Below are 23,278 nucleotides of genomic sequence, written 5' to 3' on the forward strand. Positions count from 1 at the left end.
CCCTTGCTCGTTCTTGTCCACCGACGGGACGCCACTAGAGGGCTTGTAATATGAAACGGTCACAAGAAATGTTGAGTTTGTATCAACAGCATTATGCAGTAAAGTTGAACAGGGTGAATAGTATGAATTATGTGAATAGATAGAGTGAATAGGGTCCTCCGCAGCTGAGGTAAATTGAAGACAATTTGAGGACTTCAAATCAAACTTAATGTTTTCCTCAAAGTGAAACACGTGCCTTTATACTTTGTTCTTTGAAATAGTTTCATTAGCTAAATTTGTCGCACATGCACAGGAGCAGATTTAAGATGTCACTACAGCACATGCGGGAACGCTAAGGTTGATTGTGTTAAGCTGTTAAGAATTTGAAAGCCCATGTTTAGCCACCGAACATGCTCGGAGAGAGAGAGAGACACGGTTGCACAACAGCAGCAAATGCGTCTCCGGAAAGGAGCTGCTGCTGCTTTGCCTTTGACATTCCTCAGCTGACGGGCCACCTGTCATACCGACTTGGACCTCTTTATTTCCTGCTGCTGTGCCCTTGTGCTCGGTGTGGTTGAGGGAAGCTTGTGGCCAGAGCCTTGATCTATTACTCCTTTAAAGGAGTAATTTATCAAGGATGTTTACCTGATCATCCCAAATAAGAATGCACTTCCACACATTGTGTAGGCTTGCATGTAACTTAGCAGGTCTTCGTGGTGGTGGTGGTGGTGAGTCGGGTCAGGCCCTGTCTACTGTATATAGAGACACCTGGAAGATGCTTGATGTGGATCGAAGTATAATTTTTATATTTTTATACTGTGTGAATGATTTCAAGTCATTTATATTCCATGTTTCACACAGTGGACTTATGCACGTTTCTAACCAAAAAACACCATAGTTTATAAAAAAATATAAGTAAAATAATAAGAAGAAATGAGAATGTAAGATTAGAGGCTTTATGCTGTGAGATAAAACATAGAGGATAGGAATTTACTGCAGTTAAAAGACCCTATAGAGTCTAGAGGGTAAGCCCAGAGAGGCTGTAGCCTAACCCAGCTGTCATTGGGCGTCAGGTGACATTCTGAATTAGCTGGTCTTTGTCAGTCCGGTACATGCATGAACCAGCCTCCTGGGTCCGATTGAGGTCGGAAAGCATGTTGTTTCTTGAGGTTAAGAACGGCAGCTACAGTCACACGAACTCTTGGCACAAGGTTTTAACAAAGAATGTGTCCTGTGCCTCAAAGCCGTTGGAACCACTAAAATAATGTCTGTTGCCCGGAGCATCAAAAGCAGGACTAACAGTTCAACAGTTTTCTCCAACAAGCTGTTAGACTGTTGAACTGCTAATCTGACCCGGGAAGGGCACCATGCACTTTGCTTCACTTTACTTATTTTAACTTTAATCTTTTAGTATTTTTAGTCTTTTACCTATTTAGATATGTCTGCACAGATCTCAGAGAGAAACACGATTTAATTCTGTCTGCATTGCAGTTGTATAAAGCTTGATTGATTTAGCTGTAAAAATGTCTTTATCGCTTATGTTGCTCGTCTGTTCACCAGATGCAAGAATCCCCTTCCCCCTCGTTTTCTCCTGTTTTGTTTCCTGTTGAAAGTCATTCATTCAAATTAGGGTTGTGAGGAGCATGTTTTACAGATACCAAACATCGATCGTTAAAAAAAAGAAACTGAAGTACTTCATTAGGAATCATGCAGCTACATCTCAGGAGCTGATTATTAGTGTCAACATTAAACACATGGAGAAAAATATGATTTGATTGTTGTATTTCGTTGTTGTTATTCATCATTTTTGTGTTTTCCTCAGTTTTCGCAGCCGCAAGTACGGCGACAAGTTTGCCGAGAAGCTGTCCTCTGTTTTGCCTGATTTCCCGACCCTGAGAAAACTGGAGTAGGTTTCAAATTTTTGCTTTGGAGAAATACTCGACCCTGACTCGTCACTGACCGATTTCATCTCTGTCCTCTCAAGGTTCTGCGGTGCCAGCGTGACTGCTACGGGAGCAGCTAGTTTGGCCTCTGGACTACAGAATTGCCCAAACATCACCGAGATCAAGTATATATCCTGTTCTTACTGTTCAGTGTTCATTTCAGTGGTCGTAAACGTGTCCTCCAACAGCAAATTTTGTGATGTTCAATTGTTTGGAGGCATGAGAAAAGACTAACTAACAGGGGTGCATCGTCAGAACAGGCAAACCAAGAAACAGGTTGGAGTCCCGTGAAAAAAAAATTAGAGAGGGTAGCTACAATTGGCATATTTTCATTCATTCATTCATCTTCTGTAACCGCTTGTCCTCTGGAGGATTGCGGGGGGGCTGGAGCCTATCCCAGCTGTCGCTGGGAGAGGCAGGGTACACCCTGGACAGGTCACCAGTCTATCACAGGGCTAACACAGAGAGACAGACAACCATTCACACTCACACCTAAGGCCGATTTAGAATCACCAGTTAAAGGGGAGCTACTGTTTTTTACAACCTGGACCTTATTTCTGGCTTAAAATACGGTCATTTAGTCACTCATATAACTTTTGTGTAATTTGTATTCCTTTGGGAGATAATTAGATCAGCTTATATCCATGTAGTGGGAGTGACTGGGGCACCGAAACGCAGCCTCTAAATAATGTATTACTTATTATCATACACTAGTGCTGTTCCCCATTGAGTCCGGAGTTACAGGTAAACAAGCCAACCGTTGCAACGGGGAATAGCACTAGCATACGAAAACAAAATATTGGTGAAATTAATGAGTTTAGACTCGTTTAGAGGCTATTTAGAGGCTGCGTTTCGGTGCCCCAGTCACTCCCACTACATGGATATACGCTGATCTAATTATCTCCCGAAGGAATACAAATTACACAAAAGTTATATGAGTGAGTAAACGACCGTATTTTATGCCAGACATAAGGTCCAGGTTGTAAAAAACAGTAGTTCCCCTTTAACCTAACGAGCATGTCTTTGGACGGTGGGAGGAAGCTGCACTACCCTGGAGAGAACCCATGCAGACACAGGGAGAACATGCAAACTCCGCACAGAAAGTCAAGTCAAGTCAAGTCACGTTTATTTATATGGCACACTTAAACTTAATGTAATTGACCCCCGGTCAGCCGATGGATTCAAACCCAGAACCTTCTTGCTGTGAGGCACCAATGCTAACCACAGTTAAGCCACTGTGCCGCCCAAGAAATGTGGAAACGCTTCACAAATTTGTTTGTTATCCTTTTGCTGGGGCCATGCTTATCTACTCTGTAGTTTGGCATATTTTAACAACCATAAAGTGGAGCACTGAAGGCCCTACAGTACTCCACAACCTAAGTAATCCCTTCTATCAAACCTTTGACAGATTTTGCTTTGCTTGTCCTTCCAAATCTAGGTACCTAATCTAATCATAGATTAATCATCAATTTTTTTATTGCAGTCTAACTGACAACAATCTGAAAGATGAAGGAGTTCAACACATTGCTGAGATTTTTCACGAACTACCACGACTCGTCTCTGTAATGTGAGATCATCTTTTTTATCATCAAAATAAAGTTAACTCAAGACTGGCTGCAGAGGATTTGTGTGCGGACATTTACAGCACGTGTTTGCTCGTCTCTATGTTTAGGCTGGGCCGAAACAACACCTCCCTGGAAGCGGTGGACTGCCTCATTGAGAAAATGTCTTCATGTCTGAACGTCCAACGCGTTCATGCAGAGTATGACCACACACAAACACACACACGCTCTGTGTTTTTGCATAATGTGTCATTCACACAAGCTTGTTTCACAGAATTAAATACGTGCTCTCTTAAAGTAGAAGTAGGTCAGTTAGAAAATGAAGGCGTAAACACTGTATTTGTTTTGTCTTTGCGTATGCAGCGGGACAAAAGAAGTGACAGTAACTTTATCACAAAACTCAGACATGAAAAGGTGAGTTTTATGGTTAGATAAAACAAATAAAACAATAAAATCACCATAGTGACACTTGTTTATGAATTCCCCTTTGCAGCCATAAAACCAAGCCTGAACCGACAGTCAGGTGAGACATTAAACCGGAAGTTTTGCCAATTTCCTTGATGTTAAATTGTTAAGCTTCGTCTTTCGTCGTGAATGCTTATATCGTTTTGGTGTCATTTTTTCCTTTCAGCTTGTTAAACCAGAAATGGCGCAAGCCTGAAATGCAAAAACTTGCCAAGTCACTGGCTCGCTGCCCTGCCCTGGCTGTCCTGGAGTGAGTAAACCATAATACATACCAAAGTAGAATAACACAGTACGGAATGAAATAGAACCAGGCAGCTAATCAAGTATTGTTTTATCTTCTGTCCTTGGGTAACTATCTATACTGTTCAGTCTGGAAAATGAGACGATAAGTAAAATAAGTAAAAGAAATTGATTTAAACCACAGCTGTCGTTTCACTGTTGCGTGATCATTTGGCGCTGCTATTCATAGTGGATGTTCTGGTTTGTATCTGTGAGTGCCAATCAAATGCCAGTAAAGGTGTAAATATGTGTTTGCACCCTAGTCTGTCTGGAGGCCAGTGGGATGAAGACACTTTAAGGACCCTCACTCAGTTTGTGCCAAAGTTCAACGTCTCTGAAAAGATTATGTAAGAAAAAAAAAACAAAAAAAAAATTAAAAATCCCAGCCACACTTATATGTGGTTTATATTAATGGTTAAACCCAAGCAGTTTACAGCATCCAATTAACACTGATTGTCTTGTTTCTTAGTGTGAATGACAGCTGCTCGTCAGTGGAGAGTGTGGTGGTTCTGACTGCTCTACTGTCTGATTCTTATCCTGTTTCGGAGCTCCACATCAGGTATAAAATCACATGTGACGTACATTGCATAATAAATGGTTGAACAACTTCTGATTTTTCGAAAGTTCACGTAGTAAATCTTAGCCTCTCACACAAAAGAACCTACAGAGGCTTCTCTGCAAGTTTATGAAGCTTGTACACTGGCTATTGTTGGCCGTAGACCACGTCAACACCATAAACACCGTCAGTCTGACGCTTCTAATATGCGACTTTCGCTTGGCAAACTCTCGCGTGATGCATTAACTGACATCAAGGAAAAACAAGACACTCTCTACAGCCGCAGCTACAGTGTCAACTAATAGAACAAAACTGAACTGAACATAAACACATGAGTCATCCATAGCATTTAATGGTACTTCACAGCATGTTGTAACATAGGATAGTGTAGCCAGGATAGAAAAATGTATAGCAGTGTATAGCAGCTAAAGGTCTGATAACTTTGACAATGAAATTCACCAACAAATTGTTGATGTGCAGCTTCCTTCTTTCTGTTGTTGATTGACTCATGTTGATAGGATTTGGACGGTTTCTCTGCTAGCGTTAGCGGATGCCTTTTCAGATGAGTGTGCATTGCAGTAGTACTTTTGTTGTATTTCAGGACTGACTTACATGTTCTGCATGTCACCGTAGAATCGGCTTCGTCTTTAGTGAAGTATTTCCACACACTTGATGAACCCACTGGGCTCCTCACCTGTATTCTCAGCATCTGTGTTGTTATTGTCAAACTTAAAGTGTCACGGCACAGCAGTAAAGTTTACTAGTCGCATCCCCTATTAAACACATACCACCATAGCTGTAGCCACTTCAAGCACAAACCAATGCAGAAATACTTCTACTCACATTGTGCAATCTTTAGCGTATAATTTCTTCGTTTTGAACACAACTTTATTTTAATTCTTAATCAGGGAGGGACCACTGCCATGTAACCGTGTGCTTCTTTATGTTTCAGGCGACAGAGTCCTGTCCAGGTGTCTATAGCATTCTCTGGAAGGACAGGAAAACTTGCAATTGAAAAACCTAAAAAACTTAGGTTTGTATTTGGTTATTGCTACAGTGTCACTTGTATACAAATAATGAAAGAGCATCACTTTGTTGCAAAAAGATATTCAGTTAGCAATTATGCTGTTAATATTTCTGTTGATAATCATGTCTCTGTTGCCTCCATCAGTCTCAGCTGCTGTGATCTGCTGCCTGCTGACATGGAAAGAGTGTGGAGAAGTTTGGGAACCTCTTCTGGTCTCACAGTGCTGGAGTAAGACACTCAAGAAAAAAAAACTGAATGTGCACTCACAGGGTCAGAAACACAAGTACAAATATTGTATAGGTCTCCCTTGTGCCTCCAAAACAGTTGGGACTCATCTGAGAAGGGACATGGGCCTTCTGAGGGTGTCCTGTCTTGTCTGGCCTTTGAGGGGAGGGTCCTCTATGGATCATCCCACAGATTCTTGATCAGTTTCGGATCTAGTGAATTTGGGCCAGGTCACCACCATGTTGTGTCATTGCCATGGGGTGGGGGTGTCTGGTCTGGTCCACATGAATTGCCACAAGATGGTCAATGTTACTCATGTCAGTGGTCTTAATGGCTTATCGGTGTATATCCTGAGTCATTACAAGGACTGGTTAAACTGTAAACGGCTGTAAATGAATATGGTGGCTTGTCTTGGATAAAGCTGCATTCACTCACCCTTAGATTCTGGTATACTGTAGGTAGTTAGCTTTTATTATTGCAAAAGAGTCAGGTTCACTGTTGTCAGTTTCCCCATTGCGGGGTAAATTAAAGGATTATCTTATCTCATTTATTTATTATACACTTTGACACTGGTAATATTAAACTCAGGTTCAATGAAGGGTTTAATTTGAACTGTTATTATGTTTTTTTATGTGTCTGTGACATTAACTTTCACTCTCTTTATTTTCAGTTTGTCCAATAACCGGTTAGGCAACAAAGGCCTGAAGAAACTGCTGGAAGTCCTGACCCAGTTTAGCAACATTCAGGAAATTAAGTAAGCATTGACAGTGAAGGAGTTCTCCCTCTTTATTTAGTTGCATGGCTGCTACACTGCCTGGCCGAAGAAAGACAACAGTAGAACTCGGGGCTACGTTTAAAAGTGAAAGTAAGAGCAGTTCTGCACGTACAATGGGACTCAAGGGATTAGGACTGAACAGCTGTGTAGCCTTAAGAAAACCACTAATCAGTGAGGCTAACTGGAAAAAAAAGGCTTCAATTTGGTGCAATGGGAGAAGGTCATGTGGTCTGATGAGTCCAGATTTACCCTGTTCCAGAGTGATAGGGGCATCAGGGTAAGAAGAGAGGCAGATGAAGTGATGCACCCATCATGCCTAGTGATCTGGGGTTGCTGCAGTTGCTCAGGTCTAGGTTCAGCAACATTATGTTGTCCAAAGAATGAGGTCAGCTGACTACCTGAATATACTGAATGACCAGGTTATTCCATCAATGGATTTTTTCTTCCCTGATGTTCACGGGCATATTCCAAGATGACACTGTCAGGATTCATGGGACTCAAATTGTGAAAGAGTGGCTCAGGGAGCATGAGACATAATTTTCACACATGGATTGGCCACCACAGAGTCCAGACCTTAACCCCATTGAGAATCTTTGGGATGTGCTGGAGAAGGCTTTGTGCAGTGGTCAGACTCTCCCATCATCAATACAAGAGCTTGGTGAAAAATTAATGCAACACTGGATGGAAATAAATCTTGTGACATTGCAGAAGCTTATCGAAACAATGCCACAGCGAATGTTTGCTGTTATCAAAGCTAAAGGCGGTTCAACAAAATATTAAGAATTTTTTTTTTGGCCAGGCAGTGTATTTTCTCACTAAACAGGTTCCAAACAGCAACACCGGCAGTCACTCCGTTTACGCCCCGGGCCATTATCTAGGACAATTAGAGACAACACTGACTTCCTCCTGGCTCATTGTTCTCTGTGTGTGTGTGTGTGTGTGTGTGTGTGTGTGTGTGTGTGTGTGTGTGTGTGTGTGTGTGTGTGTGTGTGTGTGTGTGTGTGTGTGCTTTTTCTTTTTTTAGTGCCAGTAACAATGACATCAACATGGAAGGAGTGGTGATGCTGGCAGGTGCTTTATGCTCCCATGGCAATTTAACACAAATCCACACCAGGTACTCTTTGGTTTGAATAATCATTTCTTTTGGAGCAGCAACAGAGAGGGAACCTATTTCACCAAACTGTTGAATCGTCTATTCATATCTGTTTATAAAAAATGTGTGCACACTTGCCAAAACATTAGGAACACTAGGGAAAATGGATGCATTCAGTCCTGCACTAAATTCCCCTTCTTGACTGTGATTTAAACAAACACTGAATACCATAACCTCCATGAAGCTAAGATTTAGTGCAGGACTGGTATACCTCACAATTTATTGGAAGGACGTGTTCTTGTTAACTTCAGACTGGCATTAAAATGTCTATGTGGTTAATCTGTTGCCACCCTGTTGGTTTTACAGCGATGGAGGCAAAGACCAGGTGATTCTGAAGTTCTGCTCTGAGAGAAGGTAAAAATCTTTGAAAACCCCAAAATATCTGAATACCACTGTCTGCATTTTGATTTCCCTGCTAATAAGCTAATTCTTCTGTTTTTTTAGCAATGGCAAAAAGCTGCAAAAGATGTTCAGGTGCAGTAAGCTGAGGAAGTTTTGGGAAATATTGCACATCTGAAACATTTCTAATGTTAATCTAAAAACTAAAATGCTCCTCTTTGATTTTATAGAATAAACAATAGCACCCTGCTGCCATCAGATATAACCACAGTTTGTAGAAGACTGGTCAAGTGTCGCTCCCAGCTGGAGTTAGAGTAAGCTCCGTTATTACGTATCCACGTGATTATTCAATGCTGTGACTGGACTGGTTGATGTTCATTGACTCGTGTGTTGTCTCAGGTTGTCTCACAGCTCATTCAAAGACAGGACTATCGAGAATCTGCTCACGGTGTTGCCGAAGATGTTGTCCCTGCAGAGGCTTGAGTAAGACGCGTACATGCTGGAATGAATTAATTACTAGTCACATCCACTTTATTTTATTGTATGAGGTGAAACATAATCACTGTTGGGAAAATATACACCGATCAGCCACAACATTATGACCACTAGCAGAAGAAGTGAATAACATTGACCATCTTGTTAGAATTCTATGTTCTGCTGGGAAACTTTTGGACCTGGCATTCATTGGTGTGGATGTTACTTAGACATGTAGCACCCACCTAGACCAGACCAGACACCCCCACCCCATAGCAATGACACTGCTTGATGACAGTAGCCATCCCCAGCAGGATACACACACTAACGGTTTAGGAACAACTAAAAGAAAGAACATGAATAACAGCACAAGGTGTTGACCTGGCCTCCAAATTCACTAGATCCCAAACTGATCAAGTATCTGTGGGATGATCTACAGAGGCACCTCCCCTCAAAGGCCCCCACTAACAACATTCTGTTGCCAGACACCACAGGACACCCTCAGAAGGCCCATGTCCATTCTCTGATGAGTCCCAACTGTGTTGGAGGCTCAAGGGAGACCTGCACAATATTAGGAAGGTGGTCGTAATGTTACGCCTGATCGGTGTATTGAAAATGGCACTGTATAAATTTGATCTAAATGTTGTGGAGTTAGTTTCCTTCTTTGTGATGCATAATTAACTTTTTAGCACAAACCAGAGACATAATACACAGCTAATACCATTGTTCATTATGAACAAAAACATGTTTTTGTGTTGGGATGACGCTAAGCCTAAACGTGGTGCAGGTTTAATTTCCTCCTCAGTTGCACCGAGGCATGCTGTAGAAATTGAATCCTTTTTTTTTTTTGTCTCCAGTGTGAGTCACAGCATCAAATCCACAACCGATGCACTCGTACTGGTCCGTTGTTTGACTGACAACCAGCAAATCACGTCAGTGGAACTCAGGTACGGCCGTTTCAGACTCTCTTTATATGTTTGACTACGCTCAATAAGAACGAACAGATATTTCACTGCAATGTTATTTGTTTGAGTTTTTCTGTCACTAAATCTGCTCTGGTTAATTACTGCTTTTGACTCCTCTTCAGCCCTCAGAGTGAATCCTTCATCACTTTTGACGAAGTGAAAGCGGAGCAAGTGAGCTGCAGGTCTGTGGTCGTCTAGTGGCTTTACCCTTGAGCACACTGTGCACAATTAAAAACACATTGTGGCGGTACATTTTCATTTTGTTCGCCGCCTGCACAAGCCTTCATTGTTCCAACAGTACAAAAGAAGCGTCTTCTACTTTTGCTTTCAGTCTGACTAGTCAGAAACTCCACATAAATTATAGCGGGGAGTTATCTCTAACGCAATCGAGAACTTGACAGAGAATTTAAATTTATTTAAGACTCAAACATGTGAGAACAATTTCCGTCCGTGGTTTTATTTTATTGAGTTCATTTCTCTGAATTATTATCGAGAAGTAGGTGGCTGCACGGCTAAACTGAAACAAACTTTTTAGGCAAGTCAGTCTCTCAAAGGCGCCAAAATATATGGCACATAAATGGTACCTTATTGCGTTATCTGTTTGTCTTGATCACCACAAAATAAGAAATACATTTTCAGCGCTGACTCTGTCTCTGTCTCTGACTTACACAGGTTAACTCATTTTTGCCTGAATGGTGACAACTTGGAGAGACTGCTTGAGATCCTGCAGCAGGGTCCCCGACTGTCTGATCTGGAGTACGAGCCACATGTTCATACAAACATAACTACGTCCATGCACCCATGGATAGTCCAGTGCTTCCTTATGGAAATGTTTGTGCTGATGCTTATCTCCTCTTTCTTTTGACTGCAGCTTATCAAGTAACCAAGTGGAGGATGAAGGAGTGAAGCATTTGGTGGATTCTCTACCAAAGCTTAAAATCAGCAGCTATGTCAAGTAAGTAAATATTGGCCTCCTTCTCTGTAGCCTGTATTTGATTTTTAAATAAATCTCAAATAGCAAGTATACACCAATCAGCCACAACATTAAAACCACTGACAGGAGAAGTGAAAAACATTGGCCATCTTGTGACTATTCACTATTCTGCTGGGAAACTTCTGGACCTGGCATTCATTCATGTGGATGTTACTTAGACATGTAGCACCCACCTAGACCAGACCAGGCATCCCACCCCATAGCAATGACACTCCTTGATGGCAGCAGCCATCCCCAGCAGGATGCAGCCTGACACAGACCTGGCCTCCAAATTCACTAGATCCCAAACTGATCAAGTATCTGTGGGATCCTCCCCTCAACCCATAGCCCCCCCACTAACAACATTATGTTGCCAGACAGCACAGGACACCCTCAGAAGGCCCATGTCCATTCTCTGATGAGTCCCAACTGTTTTGGAGGCACAAGGGCGACCTATACAATATTAGGAAGGTGGTCATAATGTTATGTCTGATCGGTGTATGTATTATGCACTTTAGTTGTCGCATCAGAAAATGACTTCTTTATTGTTTCTCCGTCCACAGTCTCAGTGACAATCGACTGACCCAGCAGGGCTTGTTGAATGTAGCCTCCACGCTGTGTACCTGCACCGATGTCTCCAGTGTTGAAGTCAGGTGAGCCAGTGCATAGTAAAAAAAAATAATTAAATAAAGAACGAAGGACCAAGAATGAAAGCAATTAATTAAGTAATTTACTGTAGGAAGATTATAAGCATTAATGAAGCATTCATTCCTGTCTGTCTCTTTGGACTCAACCTCTTGATGTGCGTTGGCAGTTTGGGAGAGGAGAAGCGAGGCCTCATCTGGTTCAGTCAAAATGGAGGTTGTGAAAAAACGTTGAGGTGAGATATGCCAACATATGCTTCCTCAATGTATAGACTGGTACCACATTACCGCTGTAACGCTTTCATGTGGGTGAGTGGTGTGTGTGGGTTTTTCATGACCTAAGTAAAAATGCTCACACACGTCAAGTCTCGGCGATGCACTTTAATGCAAACTGTGTGCAGATTCAAAACTTTCATTATATGTTGACGCTCTGAAATTGCAACAAAACAAATAGTAAATAATTTCATAATGTGCAAAGTCAGTACATCTTAAAGCCTCTCTTAAATAAATAGATTTTAACCGATTCATTGCTGATGTTTAAACCCTCAGCAACGCAGACTCTGCTAAACAACATCTGAAAATGAAGCTAAACGATGCCCACAAGACAGAGGAAATACATAAATACATATGGGAGAGCTTCTAACTTGCAGTCGTCGACAAACATAACAAAAAAAAGCATTATGTGGTTAAAAACCTCACCAATAATCATGTTGCAAATGTGTGCACAGAGGAAGTTAAAAGTGAGCTGTAATGTCACTAAAGATCAGTTTGGAGAGACAAAAATGGAGCAGCATTTAATGAGAAAAAACATCTGCCAGCCTTCTGCATCGTTCCTGTGTCTCTGCAACTGACAGTGGGAATCGTGCGCTGATAAAGAAAAGAATGTATTTCACTAGTGTTAGCTAAAAAAAGCATCATCCGTCATGAACTACTTCAGGACACACAGTTCCCCCTGATTTGACCATTACAAACAGTTTAACCCGTTTGTATCCGGTTTGCATGTTTTACCTTCCGTCTCGGGGCACTAACCCGCCGAAATAGGCAGGAAGTGCTAAAAGCAGTGCCTTGGTTTCTGTTCTGGCAATGCGAAAGGTCTCAGTGCACGTTCCCCTGAACAGTTCTGCAAATAAAAGCCACATCCACTTCTGTTCTTTCTTGTCTCCCTTTTTTCATTTATGCTTTTATTTATTTTATTTTCTGCCAGCGTCAGAGAAAGTGGTTTGCAGCGTGAGCATGTGGTCAGACTGGCAGAGATTGTGTCCGGCTGTCCAGCTTTGGCCAAACTGGAGTAAGTACACTTCCATCTTTAGACAGATTTATGGCTATCATGACATGAAAAGAGTCTTATATTTGTTTTAAACTACTTGGTTTTGTTTTAAAGTCAGCCTCCAGGTTATAATTTATCTTGTTTAATGGAATATGTAACTGTGAAGGCAAAAACAAAGCTGTACATTAGTATTAGTACAGCAGTGATTACACTATGCTCGGTCCACAGGTTAAAGAACAATTTGCTGCAGTCAGAGTGGATTGAAGACTTTGTGAAGCTGTTGAACGGCGCTCAGAGAGGATGCACTGTCAGGTAAGAAGATATTCATTAACGCACTCGTTCTCCTCGCTCCTGGCTGAATGAACAGGTGCTTGAACTGCTTAATTACACCGCGCTATATCACAGTCTGTCTTTCCCCCGTCAGTATTGAGGAGAGTTGGATTACAGCCGAGGAGGCGGTTCGTTTAGTGCGTCGCTGTCTGAGCCTCAGCAGAAACATTCACACTATCAGGTGAGATGTGGAAACGCATGTAAGCAAACACACACACACACACACACTTATCAGGAAACGTTACACTCCTTAGCAATATACGCACTCGCTGCAGAATGTCCCAAATGAAGATCTTGACTATGTGCTGTCGTTTGTTTGGCAGGATTCAGCAGAACACGTTACACCTGTCTCTGAAGCCCACTGAACACACTTCAGCCAGGTAATCAGTCTGAAATGATTTTGTGCTAACAGCCTATTAATTAATCATACCGAAAACAAAATATATAAATATAGCATCTGCAATGTCTTGTAGTCTTGTATGATGAATGTTTTTGTGTATTTGTGTTTTCAGGGGTGACTCAGCTCAATCAATGGCCACAGAGAAGATTGGGTATATCTCTTTTTCCATATTTTTAATGTGTTACCTGCAAGTGATAACAGCCACTCTCTAATATTTCAATATTTCGAACGCCTTTATATTTGGACGCCTTTAGCTTTGATTAGAGCACGCATCGCTGTGGCATTGTTTCAATAAGCTTCTGCAATGTCACCAGATTTATTTCCATCCAGTGTTGCATTCATTTTTCACCAAGATCTTGTATTGGTGCACAAAGCCTTCTCCAGCACATCCCAAAGATTCTCAATGGGGTTAAGGTCTGGACTCTGTGGTGGTCAATCCATGTGTGAAAATGATGTCTCATGCTCCCTGAACCACTCTTTCACAATCTGAGCCCCATGAACCCTAGCATTGTCATCTTGAAATCCATTGATGGAATAACCTGGTCATTCAGTATATTCAGGTAGTCAGCTGACCTCATTCTTTGGACAACATAATGTTGCTGAACCTAGACCTGAGCAACTGCAGCAACCCCAGATCATAGCACTGCCCCCACAGGCTTGTACAGTAGACACTAGGCATGATGGGTGCATCACTTCATCTGCCTCTCTTCTTACCCTGATGCCCCCATCACTCTGGAACAGGGTAAATCTGGACTCATCAGACCACATGACCTTCTTCCATTGCTCCAGAGTCCAATCTTTATGCTCCCTAGCAAATTGAAGCCTTTTTTTCCAGTTAGCCTCACTGATTAGTGGTTTTCTTAAGGCTACACAGCTGTTCAGTCCCAATCCCTTGAGTTCCCTTCTCATTGTACGTGTGGAAATGTTCTTACTGTCACTATTAAACATAGCCCTGAGTTCTACTGTTGTTTTTCTTCCATTTGATTTCACCAAACATTAAAGTGATCACCGATCACGATCAATCAGGATTTTTTTCTGACCACATTTCTTCCTCGAAGACGATGGTTCTCCACTATCCTTCCAGTTTTTAATAATGCTTTGGACAGTTCTTAACCCAGTTTTAGTCATTCCATCATTTGGGGTTAAATAACTTGTTGCCAGCTGAAAGATAATCACCCATGCAGTAATTATCCAATAGGAGGCTCGTACCTATTTGCTTAGTTAAATCCAGGTGGAGACTTTTTGTGTTTGTCCAGGCAGTGTAGATCTTAAATATTAATGTACATATTAACATTAACATTGTTGTTTTATTCATTTGAATGACACCCTTTAAAAGACCCGAGTTGCATCTATCTTCACAGAGAATAACAAAACAGCAAATGTTTATGTCTCCTGTCTTATCCTGTCCTCTAGTCTCGTGGACTGTGCGCTGGATGGTCACCAGCTTGCATCAATGAGGAGCGTCATCCAGAGTTGTCCTTTACTGACAGAGCTGGAGTCAGTATTCTATATTTTATCTTTGAACATAATTCTGTATTAACTCATTCAAGCAAAACTTGTATGTCTTTTTACTCAAGTCGTCTTTCTTTGCAGCTTTTCCAGCAACAGTCTGGACAAAGAGGGAGCTGACTTTCTCTGGTCTATTCTACCTTCGTTGCCAAATCTCACTTCTCTCAGGTTAGAGCCTTTTCACAGTCATCTTTGCTGTCGTAAGGCACAGGTGTCAAACTGATCTGTGAAAGGACCACTGTGGCTGCAGGTTTTCATTCCAACCATGCAGCAGCACACCTGACTTGGCTCAATCAATCAACTGAACTGCCTTCACACAGTCAATTCAGGTGTCCTCTTGCTTGATTGGAACCAAAACTTGCCAGCCACACCCACTGCATGGGTGCTGCATGACCTCTATACGCAGACTCAAGTAAGCCACAGTGGCCCTTTCACGGATCAGTTTGACACCCCTGTCGTAAGGGGAACGGTTCAGGAAATACTTCCTGCCGTTTGCAATAACGCTGCACAACAGCTCACATCTGTGTGACAGAAGAGCAGTTCTGCACTACTGTACTATTGCGCCACAACTTCCACTGCACACTATTGGACCAGTTGCTCAACATACAGTCTCTGCTTATTTATTCACATACTCAATATGTTCATCTATCTGTCTGTCTATCTATCTATTTATATGCAGTATTGGTTCCAAAGAGTCTACATTGGCCGTGGTGGTGGAGAGGGTCACACAGGCTTGTCGGCTGTCTGCAAGCATTCAGGAATTAAAGTGAGCCACACCTTTCTTGACATATCTCAATCATTTTCCTTCCACTTCTTCTCATTGCCCTTACTAAAGTCCAATGCAACAGCTCTCCTCCTCTCCTATTATTTATGTCTACAATGATAGTGCACCGTGTGTAGTTCAGGGTCCACTGGAGATTTGATCCCTTGGCCGGTGCAGCTCTCTTTTGCCTGATTTCCTTGAAAAGTTCATCTCACAGATATTTAGCATTCCAAACAGATGAAATAATCTTAGATCTTTTGTAGCGTTTGTATTTAATTGACTGACTGCTTCCCCCTTCAACTAACCTTGTCCTTTCTCTCTCTGCTAGTCTATCAGGCCACATGATCAGCGACGCAGCAGCTCAGAGTGTGAGCGCACTGTTGCCCCGTCTACGATCTCTCAAGTAAAATTTCCAATCGACTAAATACTGAACTTACATGTGGGCGTCGCATAAAATGTTTTTAACCACTTCATACGGTATACAAACACCAACACCATTTAACTTCTCTTCTGCAGTCTGTCCCATTGTATGTGGAGCGTGGCTGGAGAGCTGCAGCTCACCAAGGCGCTGGGGCAGTGTGTCGGACTGGAGGACCTTTGGTAGGACATGCGTCTGTGCAAAGAAATGAACCAGAAATGTTTGATTTGATTCTGTGCGTTAATGTGCGTTTGTGTGTGCACCCCAAGTTTGGACTGTGTGCATCTGCATGAGGAGAGCAGGACGTGTCTGCAACAAGCTTTAAGGAGAACGACCTCTATACGCAGACTCAAGTAAGAAATAAGGTCTACTGTAACGCTCCTATAAAAGTTTAATGCATCTAACCCAATACATAAGTTAATGGCCTAATTATCACATTAGCCTATAAGGATTCCACTCTTGCAAGCAATTTTGTTGGCTAATAAAGTAAAACCTGACACCGCTTTCTGCGCCTCGTACTCCACGGGACGTATTTATTACATGGAGTTAAGCCAGGGGAACTATCCCTGGCAGACGTCTTTGCTTGTTCAGCTACGGTCGCACTCGGCTCACATGTATCCAGCACCACTCTAATAATCCCGTCTATTTACGACGCCGCGGCCAGGGCTGCCGTTTCACTGCTCACATTGCGGCCGGAGCTGGCGCAGCCCCTCATACCGGCATGTCATCAGTTCTGTAGGAGACCCTGTCAGAAATTAGTAGCCTCTCATCCTAGATTTCCCCCTCCCCCCTGGGGGACATCATCGTTTGTCATTACTTGTTCTCTCATAGTGCTAAGCCGTAAACTGTTACTAACTGGCACGCCGCAAGGTCAGATCATGCACGACATACGCAAACCTTGTTTACATAGTGTAGAAATACATATCATATTTACATAAGTAAAGTTTTATGCCCTGGCTGTCACCTGTAGGATGTAAACTAATACTTTGGTATAAGTGAAACAGTCCTGACTGCTTGATTAAGTGATAAAACTGATTGTGTGTGTGCATTAGACTGAATAAGACTTCCACGGCGATGGGACAACTAGCATCCCACAGTGCGCTGGATCTCCTAGCTGCTACGGAGGGACTTGAACACATAGAGGAGACAGAGCGAACTTTTCTCACATACGCAAAGCACGCGGCGTATGTTGTTAATCTCGTTTGGGTTCCGGCTTAATGAAGGTTGGCATCGTGTTCTTTCTCAGGTTGGACGGTTGGAGGATGGCTGACGAAGGAACAGAACAGCTGACCGGACTCCTTCCTGTCTGGAAAGAACTCAAGAAGATCAGGTGCTGATTTACACCCTATTTGTGTCGTGGTTTCTGTTCTGCCGTTTTTATTTACTCCAATTAGCTTTGAGATGAAGTCTGCGTTCAGTTTAACCCCAGAGTGCCGCATGTCCGGCATGTTATCTCACTTTATTTTATGCAAACGTGCACGCAGTCTGTGTTATTATGGTCCTGCAGATAAACTTATTAACAAGAAGAGCATTGGCTCAGCTGCAGAAAGAGATCCTTAAGCTTTGGTAGTGCGTGATCAGATCATGTGGGGATGTTTTCAAAGCGCCAGAGGTCACCTGGAGCGCTGCCATGAACTGGCAGCTTGAAACTCTCTCCTGGTTTTTGTAAAGCTGGAGATATGACGGGCAGGTGTTGAGTTTCTTTCGATATGCTCGTGGTGGAAGCAGCTGAGAGGAACCAGGACAGAGGTCTGATGTGGATCAAGGTGGAGGCACCAAAGTCAGTTAAAGTAAAAGAATAATTATCAGATCATACAGGTGAAGTTAAGCTAGCTGTTTTTATGTGGTGTATTAAGGCAAAATCAAAAGTATAAGCTCAGATCCCTAAAGGTTCATATCCTCTTAATTTTTCCTGTGTCTCACTTTAACTGTGGTGACACGTTTCTTGTCAATTACCACGTAAAAGTTGAAAAATTATATATTATTATACTGTATATAGCCAATTACATTCACTTTTATAAAGCTAATTCTCCTTCCATTAATATCTTAATATCTAACACATTGGCAGTACAATTGAACTGCACCTTAAGATGTCGCACTCTCTGCCTGGTCAAATACTCGTGTGTGGTGAAAGACGTCCAAGACATGCCAGACATTTTATTGGACTGTCGTTGCTGTTTTTATGGGGCCCAGCTGTCCCCCTGCCGGCAGCAGGTCCGTCCTTCCCGGAGTGTCAAAGTGACCGCCAGCGGAAGGTCGTTTGGCCCTGGAGTCTTGTGATGTTGTGGTGGTGCTACTCGCTCATTACATGTTTAAATGTTGACCTTTGTACTGTCCTTCACCGATTCATAGTCGGTATTGCTGTGTTTAAATTACACTCCTTTCAAAATGCTCATTTCAGATGTCTTGAAGTTGAAACGACTTCTTTTCAGTAGAGGTTGAAACGATCACATATTTTACCAGAAGTCAAAGATTAGAGACACAAGAATGAATACAGGCTTTGTGTGTCGTTACTTTTGTTTTTTTTAATAACCCTCTCGTAAAGCTGAATATAAAAGAGGCCACACTAGCGCCACCTGTAGCCTCTATAAGAGTAAAACACAATTCTCACACACTTATCCTTTAGTGTTAATAATCTAATGATATCAGTCAGAATATTATAATTATATATGAGTCAGAGGAACTAAAGCAATACTTTTAATGTACTTTAACACTTCTAACTTAGCGGTAGTCATTCTTTTTGCTATCATATTTGGCACAGGTTTGTATTTTTGAGCAGAATTTGATATTTCAAACTCAAATCCCACTATACTCCTTTCAATCCACCAAAATCAATGTTGCTGCTAATCACTGACATATCCAAGTCTCTAATAATCTCCCTAAGAAATCTTTTTGGGGTTTTTTTTAACGAAAAAGTTGTGATGCCATTCACAAACACTGAAATTTAAAGGGTAAAAAAAATTGAAATTAATTGAACATTTGGTATTTATGATTAGGACTGAAGTTAATTAAAAGATTTTTGTTAAAAAAAGTTTTTAAAAAAATAACGTGTTATTTTTATGGTATTTTTGAGGAGGACGCTTTTGTCCCTTAATGGTACTTGTAATGGAGTCTTTTTAAACTGTTGTATTTGTACTTTTATTTAAGTTAAATCTAAGTTTGCTGGAGCTAAAAATGCAATTTTCTTGTGGAATTCTATAAAAAAATAATATTAAATTAAAAAAAAAAGGGGGCACTTTAGCGGCACCCAGTGGTAGGATCAAGCATATACACCTTTGCTGCAGGCCATGCTGTACGAGATGCCTCCACACGTTTTATATAGTTGTTGATTTCGTTGTGTGTTTATCTCCCAGTCTTTCAAAGAACCTCATCGGTGACCACTCAGGAGAGAAGCTGCTCAACGCGTTGAAGAGCTGCAGTCACCTGGAGGAGCTCAAGTAAGGAAACGTTTTTATCTGAGGCCCGTCCCTGTACGCGTGCATTTCTGGAGCACCAGTGCAACCGTGCATGGCTAAAGAAGTTTAATGATCACTCAGATCTTTTTCAATTTTAGTCCTCAGACTTGTGACCTTTGCAAGGAAAAGTAGTTTGCACATGCGCCTTGTTCATATTCATGTCAGGACAGAGTTTAAACATTTCTACTCTCTGTTCCAGTCTGTCCAGTAACCATCTTGGCAACCTCACTGCTGCCAGTATGGCCCTTGTTCTTCCATCACTGACACGTCTCTCAGTGTTAGAGTAAGTCTCTCACACTTTTAAACCCTCTCATCGACATGTACTACTTCTATGGGTCGCTCCATGTCCTTTGTGTTTGTCTCATCTAGTATTTCAGAAAACCGTATCGGAGACGAGGGATCTCTCAGTCTGTCCAAAGCAATAATCTCCATGAAGAACCTCAAAAAGATCAAGTAAGACAAGTTTGGTCACTTTTAAGATCGCAGCAGATCTGGGTAACTCAATTTACCGACTGTCTCTTTCCCGTTCAGTCTGACCTCTGTTGGGACGTCAGAGCTGCGTGCTGTCGCTGCCGGTCTCGCCCACTGTCCCCTCGTAAACGATGTGAGGTAAGACGAGGAAAAAGGTCACAATAGATTCAATAAACTGGCAGTAGAATACGTGAAGGTATAGTGGTTAAATCTGCACCGCCGGCAGAGCACAAGAAGTAGATTTTACTTCTCTACCTCGTGTGAACATTCAAACGCACAAATATCTTCACACTAGCATGATCACATTGAATGAATAAACTGTAGACCAGCTGATCAGCGTGATTCTTCCTAGCCTCCTAGAGCTAGTAGCAGCTCTTGCTGTATCCCAGACGAGCTGTTTCCTTTCATGCAGGAACTTTTTGTTCCAGGAGCATTGCATCGTGAGGTGCCGATTTGTCGCTCCTTGCGTGCCGTTCACCTCAAGTTTAATTTAGAGTGTGCTTCAGTTTTAGCTCTGGGTTCAGTTCCAGGTTGCGCCCTCTGCTGCGCGCCGTCCCGTCTCTCTTGCCCCCCTTACTCCCTGTCTCCCTCCACACACGCAACTATGTAATAAAAGCACAAAAGAAAACAGACAATAATAATAATAATCAGTGTCTCATTCTTGACTCTGATCGGACATTTTCAGACGTGATCTCAGAAGTTGTTTGAACACAAATGTCTTCTCTCCCTCTGTCCAGTCTTGGTTGGAATAACTGCGGTGATGAAGTGGCGCTGGAGCTGGCCAGAGTGTTGCCTTTCTGTCTCAAGCTGACCCGGATTGAGTGAGTGCCGTAAAAAAAAAAAAAAAACGTGCATGAACCCACAAGTGTTTCCTCAGTTTCTCAGTTTCATTTCCGAATCCCAGCTGCACCTGGACGCGGTCTCTGCTTGCAGTTCTTTACACTTTGTTTATTTCTCTTAGTCTGGAGTGCAACGGCGTGAGTGTCTCAGGAGCGGAGGCCCTGGTTCGATCCTTACGGTCCTGCCCTGCTCTGCAACTCATCAGGTAAACTGCATGTGCCGTCCGCTGACTCCACGTCGCTTTGTTGCCGTGTAATAAATTCCAACACTGAGAAGATTAAATTGTCTTCCTCTGTGCTTTCAGGCTGTGGAGGAACAAAGTCACCCAGAGCGAAGCGCACGGGCTCATGCTGAGCGACAGGAGGCTGAATTTCTCGTCCACCTAATGTGATCGGTCCTGCTGTAGAAGAGGTGGAGAAGAAGCCTTCCTGCTCAGCGGCGCCTGCAGAGGTGAATCGCAGCATCAGCGGAGTATTACTTCAACCACTAGTCTCACGTCCCCTCCTGCTGAGCACAAGAGTTTTCCTCCATTTTGCTAATTTTCTAAAGAGCTGCTTTCTAACTTTGCATCGAAGTGCACATGTACAGCTTTTGGTTTTTGTTTTTTAAGAGAAGAAAGCTTCTCTCTTTGAGATTACTTGGATGTACGACTATGCACTGGTTTTTTTGACAGTGGTAAGCCGGCGTAATTAACCATCAGCCTTTATGACGGGCCACACCGGGCGTGACCAATCATAAAGTTGGAACGTTGGCATTCAGACTGAATCTGTGACCTTGTGGTTGCACCGCGGGACGCCATGTACACAGAATTCTTCCTGGCTTAAGGCGCCGAACACCGGTGCTTGGCTAATAATTTAGCAGGCGAACGACTCAGGGCTTGATGTAGGGCGCGCAAAGGAAAGAACTGATGAAGGAAGCAGTAGATATTACACGTGTGCCAAAATACCCGAATCAGAAGTCCTTGTTGATATTGCATACAAGGAAGTAAGTGTACACAAGGAGCCACTCAAGAGGTGTTTTTAAGTTGCCATAAAAACCAAAATGATCAAATGGACCAAAATTAAAATATTAGGTTTAAAAGAACAACTTTAAAGTGCGGCATAGTGCAGGAATAGCACCTTTCCTGGTGCTGAACAAATAATTAATTGTAAATTCAGAATGAGGATATCTGCGGGCCAAAAAAAAAAATATCTCAAAAAATGGGAGGTTGTGTTTTTTAGCAGCTCTGTGAACATAAACTTAGTGTCCACGCTCTCTTGAGGTACCGTGACATGCTGAAGTCTTCCACTGGGGGCAGCCAGCGAGCCCTCTCTGCTGTTTTTATTCGTCTGTGCAGCAGAGCAGCCCTCAGACCACATGATGGTGCACAACGGTCGCCCTGCAGAAAGCCTCCAGCAGCTTCCTCCACCAAATTAAAAATTAAGTCAGAAAAAGCATGAATACGATTCAGGCGACAATAAATCAAAACCACTAAAAATCTAATTAAACGAGACGCTAGAAGCCCCAGTACAGATACATTAGGAATTCGACTCGAGCCGGGTTTATCGCCTTGGAGGTTTTTCAGGAAGCGTTTTCTGTGAAAGTGAGTCACTTTGCACAATAATGTGTTTACAATAATTAGAGGCCACATCAGCACAAACACAACAAACCATGAACTCGCAGTAACATTCATTCTAGGTTGTGGCCTCTATCAAGTTTGCGTATTTATTCCTGCTAAGGAGATTAATACAGCTGTTATATATTTTTTATTAAAGCTATTTATTTTTGCTGTAATTCCAAGTGCAGTGTAATGAAGCTGAATGATAAAATGATAACATGTGACTCCATATCATGGCTATTGAGCGTATTTTGTGAATGCAGTACGGTGCATTCATGAAACTGTGTAATTAACGACGCTGTTTTGTTTTCAAATGACTGCACCTTATTTTCTTTTTGTTTTCTGCTCTGCGTCCGTCTCCCATTCACCCAGTTTCCTTGTTATTTTTGCAAAGAAACTGGATTTACGCTCTTTTTTTTTAACAAGTTGCATGCAGTCTAAAAGTTTATTTTTTTAATTCCATTTCGATTTTGCAAAGTCCGCTGTTTGTTTTCATTCTGTTACAATGTGAATTGAAATCAGGTTTTTATTTCTTTTGTCAAATTAAAGACAAACAAAAAAAAATATGAATAAGCCAAGTAAAAGCTGTTTGAAATACGACGTCTTTCTCTTTTTCTTTATTTCTTTTTACATGACGTTGATCTGCCTCTTCTGACAGTGGTGATGAACAGTTGTGGAATAAAGCCACAGCTCCAAATCCACTGAAAACATATGATATACATTACGTTTAGTACATGTAGCTCCCTGTCCTTACTCTAGTTTCATTCTGATTGACACCAGCAGCAGGAGCTGAAATAGCAGCTGGTCCTGTCACTGAGGAATGTTCATGTAGTTTCACCGTAGCTCCCTTTTGTGGTGGTCGCTGGTGC

General features: G+C 42.2%; 1 protein-coding gene across 2 annotated transcripts in view; it reads left to right on the plus strand.

Annotated features, from left to right (window-relative positions):
• nlrc5 (NLR family, CARD domain containing 5) overlaps positions 1-23,009 on the plus strand; it is a 33,997-nt gene extending 10,988 nt beyond the window's left edge. For both annotated transcript variants that reach the window (XM_084555713.1, XM_084555714.1), the window contains 42 exons: positions 1,802-1,885; positions 1,964-2,047; positions 3,406-3,489; positions 3,595-3,684; positions 3,848-3,898; positions 3,978-4,007; positions 4,116-4,199; positions 4,492-4,575; positions 4,698-4,787; positions 5,737-5,817; positions 5,956-6,039; positions 6,707-6,790; positions 7,836-7,925; positions 8,271-8,318; positions 8,409-8,438; positions 8,534-8,617; positions 8,703-8,786; positions 9,635-9,724; positions 9,865-9,924; positions 10,415-10,498; positions 10,614-10,697; positions 11,279-11,368; positions 11,530-11,595; positions 12,564-12,647; positions 12,855-12,938; positions 13,051-13,137; positions 13,280-13,336; positions 13,469-13,507; positions 14,770-14,853; positions 14,950-15,033; positions 15,545-15,631; positions 15,957-16,031; positions 16,145-16,228; positions 16,316-16,399; positions 17,293-17,376; positions 19,400-19,483; positions 19,701-19,784; positions 19,871-19,954; positions 20,033-20,110; positions 20,710-20,793; positions 20,934-21,017; positions 21,117-23,009. In XM_084555713.1, coding sequence (XP_084411839.1) covers positions 1,802-1,885; positions 1,964-2,047; positions 3,406-3,489; positions 3,595-3,684; positions 3,848-3,898; positions 3,978-4,007; positions 4,116-4,199; positions 4,492-4,575; positions 4,698-4,787; positions 5,737-5,817; positions 5,956-6,039; positions 6,707-6,790; positions 7,836-7,925; positions 8,271-8,318; positions 8,409-8,438; positions 8,534-8,617; positions 8,703-8,786; positions 9,635-9,724; positions 9,865-9,924; positions 10,415-10,498; positions 10,614-10,697; positions 11,279-11,368; positions 11,530-11,595; positions 12,564-12,647; positions 12,855-12,938; positions 13,051-13,137; positions 13,280-13,336; positions 13,469-13,507; positions 14,770-14,853; positions 14,950-15,033; positions 15,545-15,631; positions 15,957-16,031; positions 16,145-16,228; positions 16,316-16,399; positions 17,293-17,376; positions 19,400-19,483; positions 19,701-19,784; positions 19,871-19,954; positions 20,033-20,110; positions 20,710-20,793; positions 20,934-21,017; positions 21,117-21,198 — 3,253 coding nt within the window. In that variant the 3' untranslated portion in view covers positions 21,199-23,009. The remainder of the gene's footprint in view (positions 1-1,801; positions 1,886-1,963; positions 2,048-3,405; positions 3,490-3,594; positions 3,685-3,847; positions 3,899-3,977; positions 4,008-4,115; positions 4,200-4,491; positions 4,576-4,697; positions 4,788-5,736; positions 5,818-5,955; positions 6,040-6,706; positions 6,791-7,835; positions 7,926-8,270; positions 8,319-8,408; positions 8,439-8,533; positions 8,618-8,702; positions 8,787-9,634; positions 9,725-9,864; positions 9,925-10,414; positions 10,499-10,613; positions 10,698-11,278; positions 11,369-11,529; positions 11,596-12,563; positions 12,648-12,854; positions 12,939-13,050; positions 13,138-13,279; positions 13,337-13,468; positions 13,508-14,769; positions 14,854-14,949; positions 15,034-15,544; positions 15,632-15,956; positions 16,032-16,144; positions 16,229-16,315; positions 16,400-17,292; positions 17,377-19,399; positions 19,484-19,700; positions 19,785-19,870; positions 19,955-20,032; positions 20,111-20,709; positions 20,794-20,933; positions 21,018-21,116) is intronic.
• The last annotated feature ends 269 nt before the right edge of the window (positions 23,010-23,278 follow it).

This window comes from Chelon labrosus (assembly GCF_963514085.1).
Source record: "Chelon labrosus genome assembly, chromosome: 11".
Classification (NCBI taxonomy): Eukaryota; Metazoa; Chordata; class Actinopteri; order Mugiliformes; family Mugilidae; genus Chelon; species Chelon labrosus.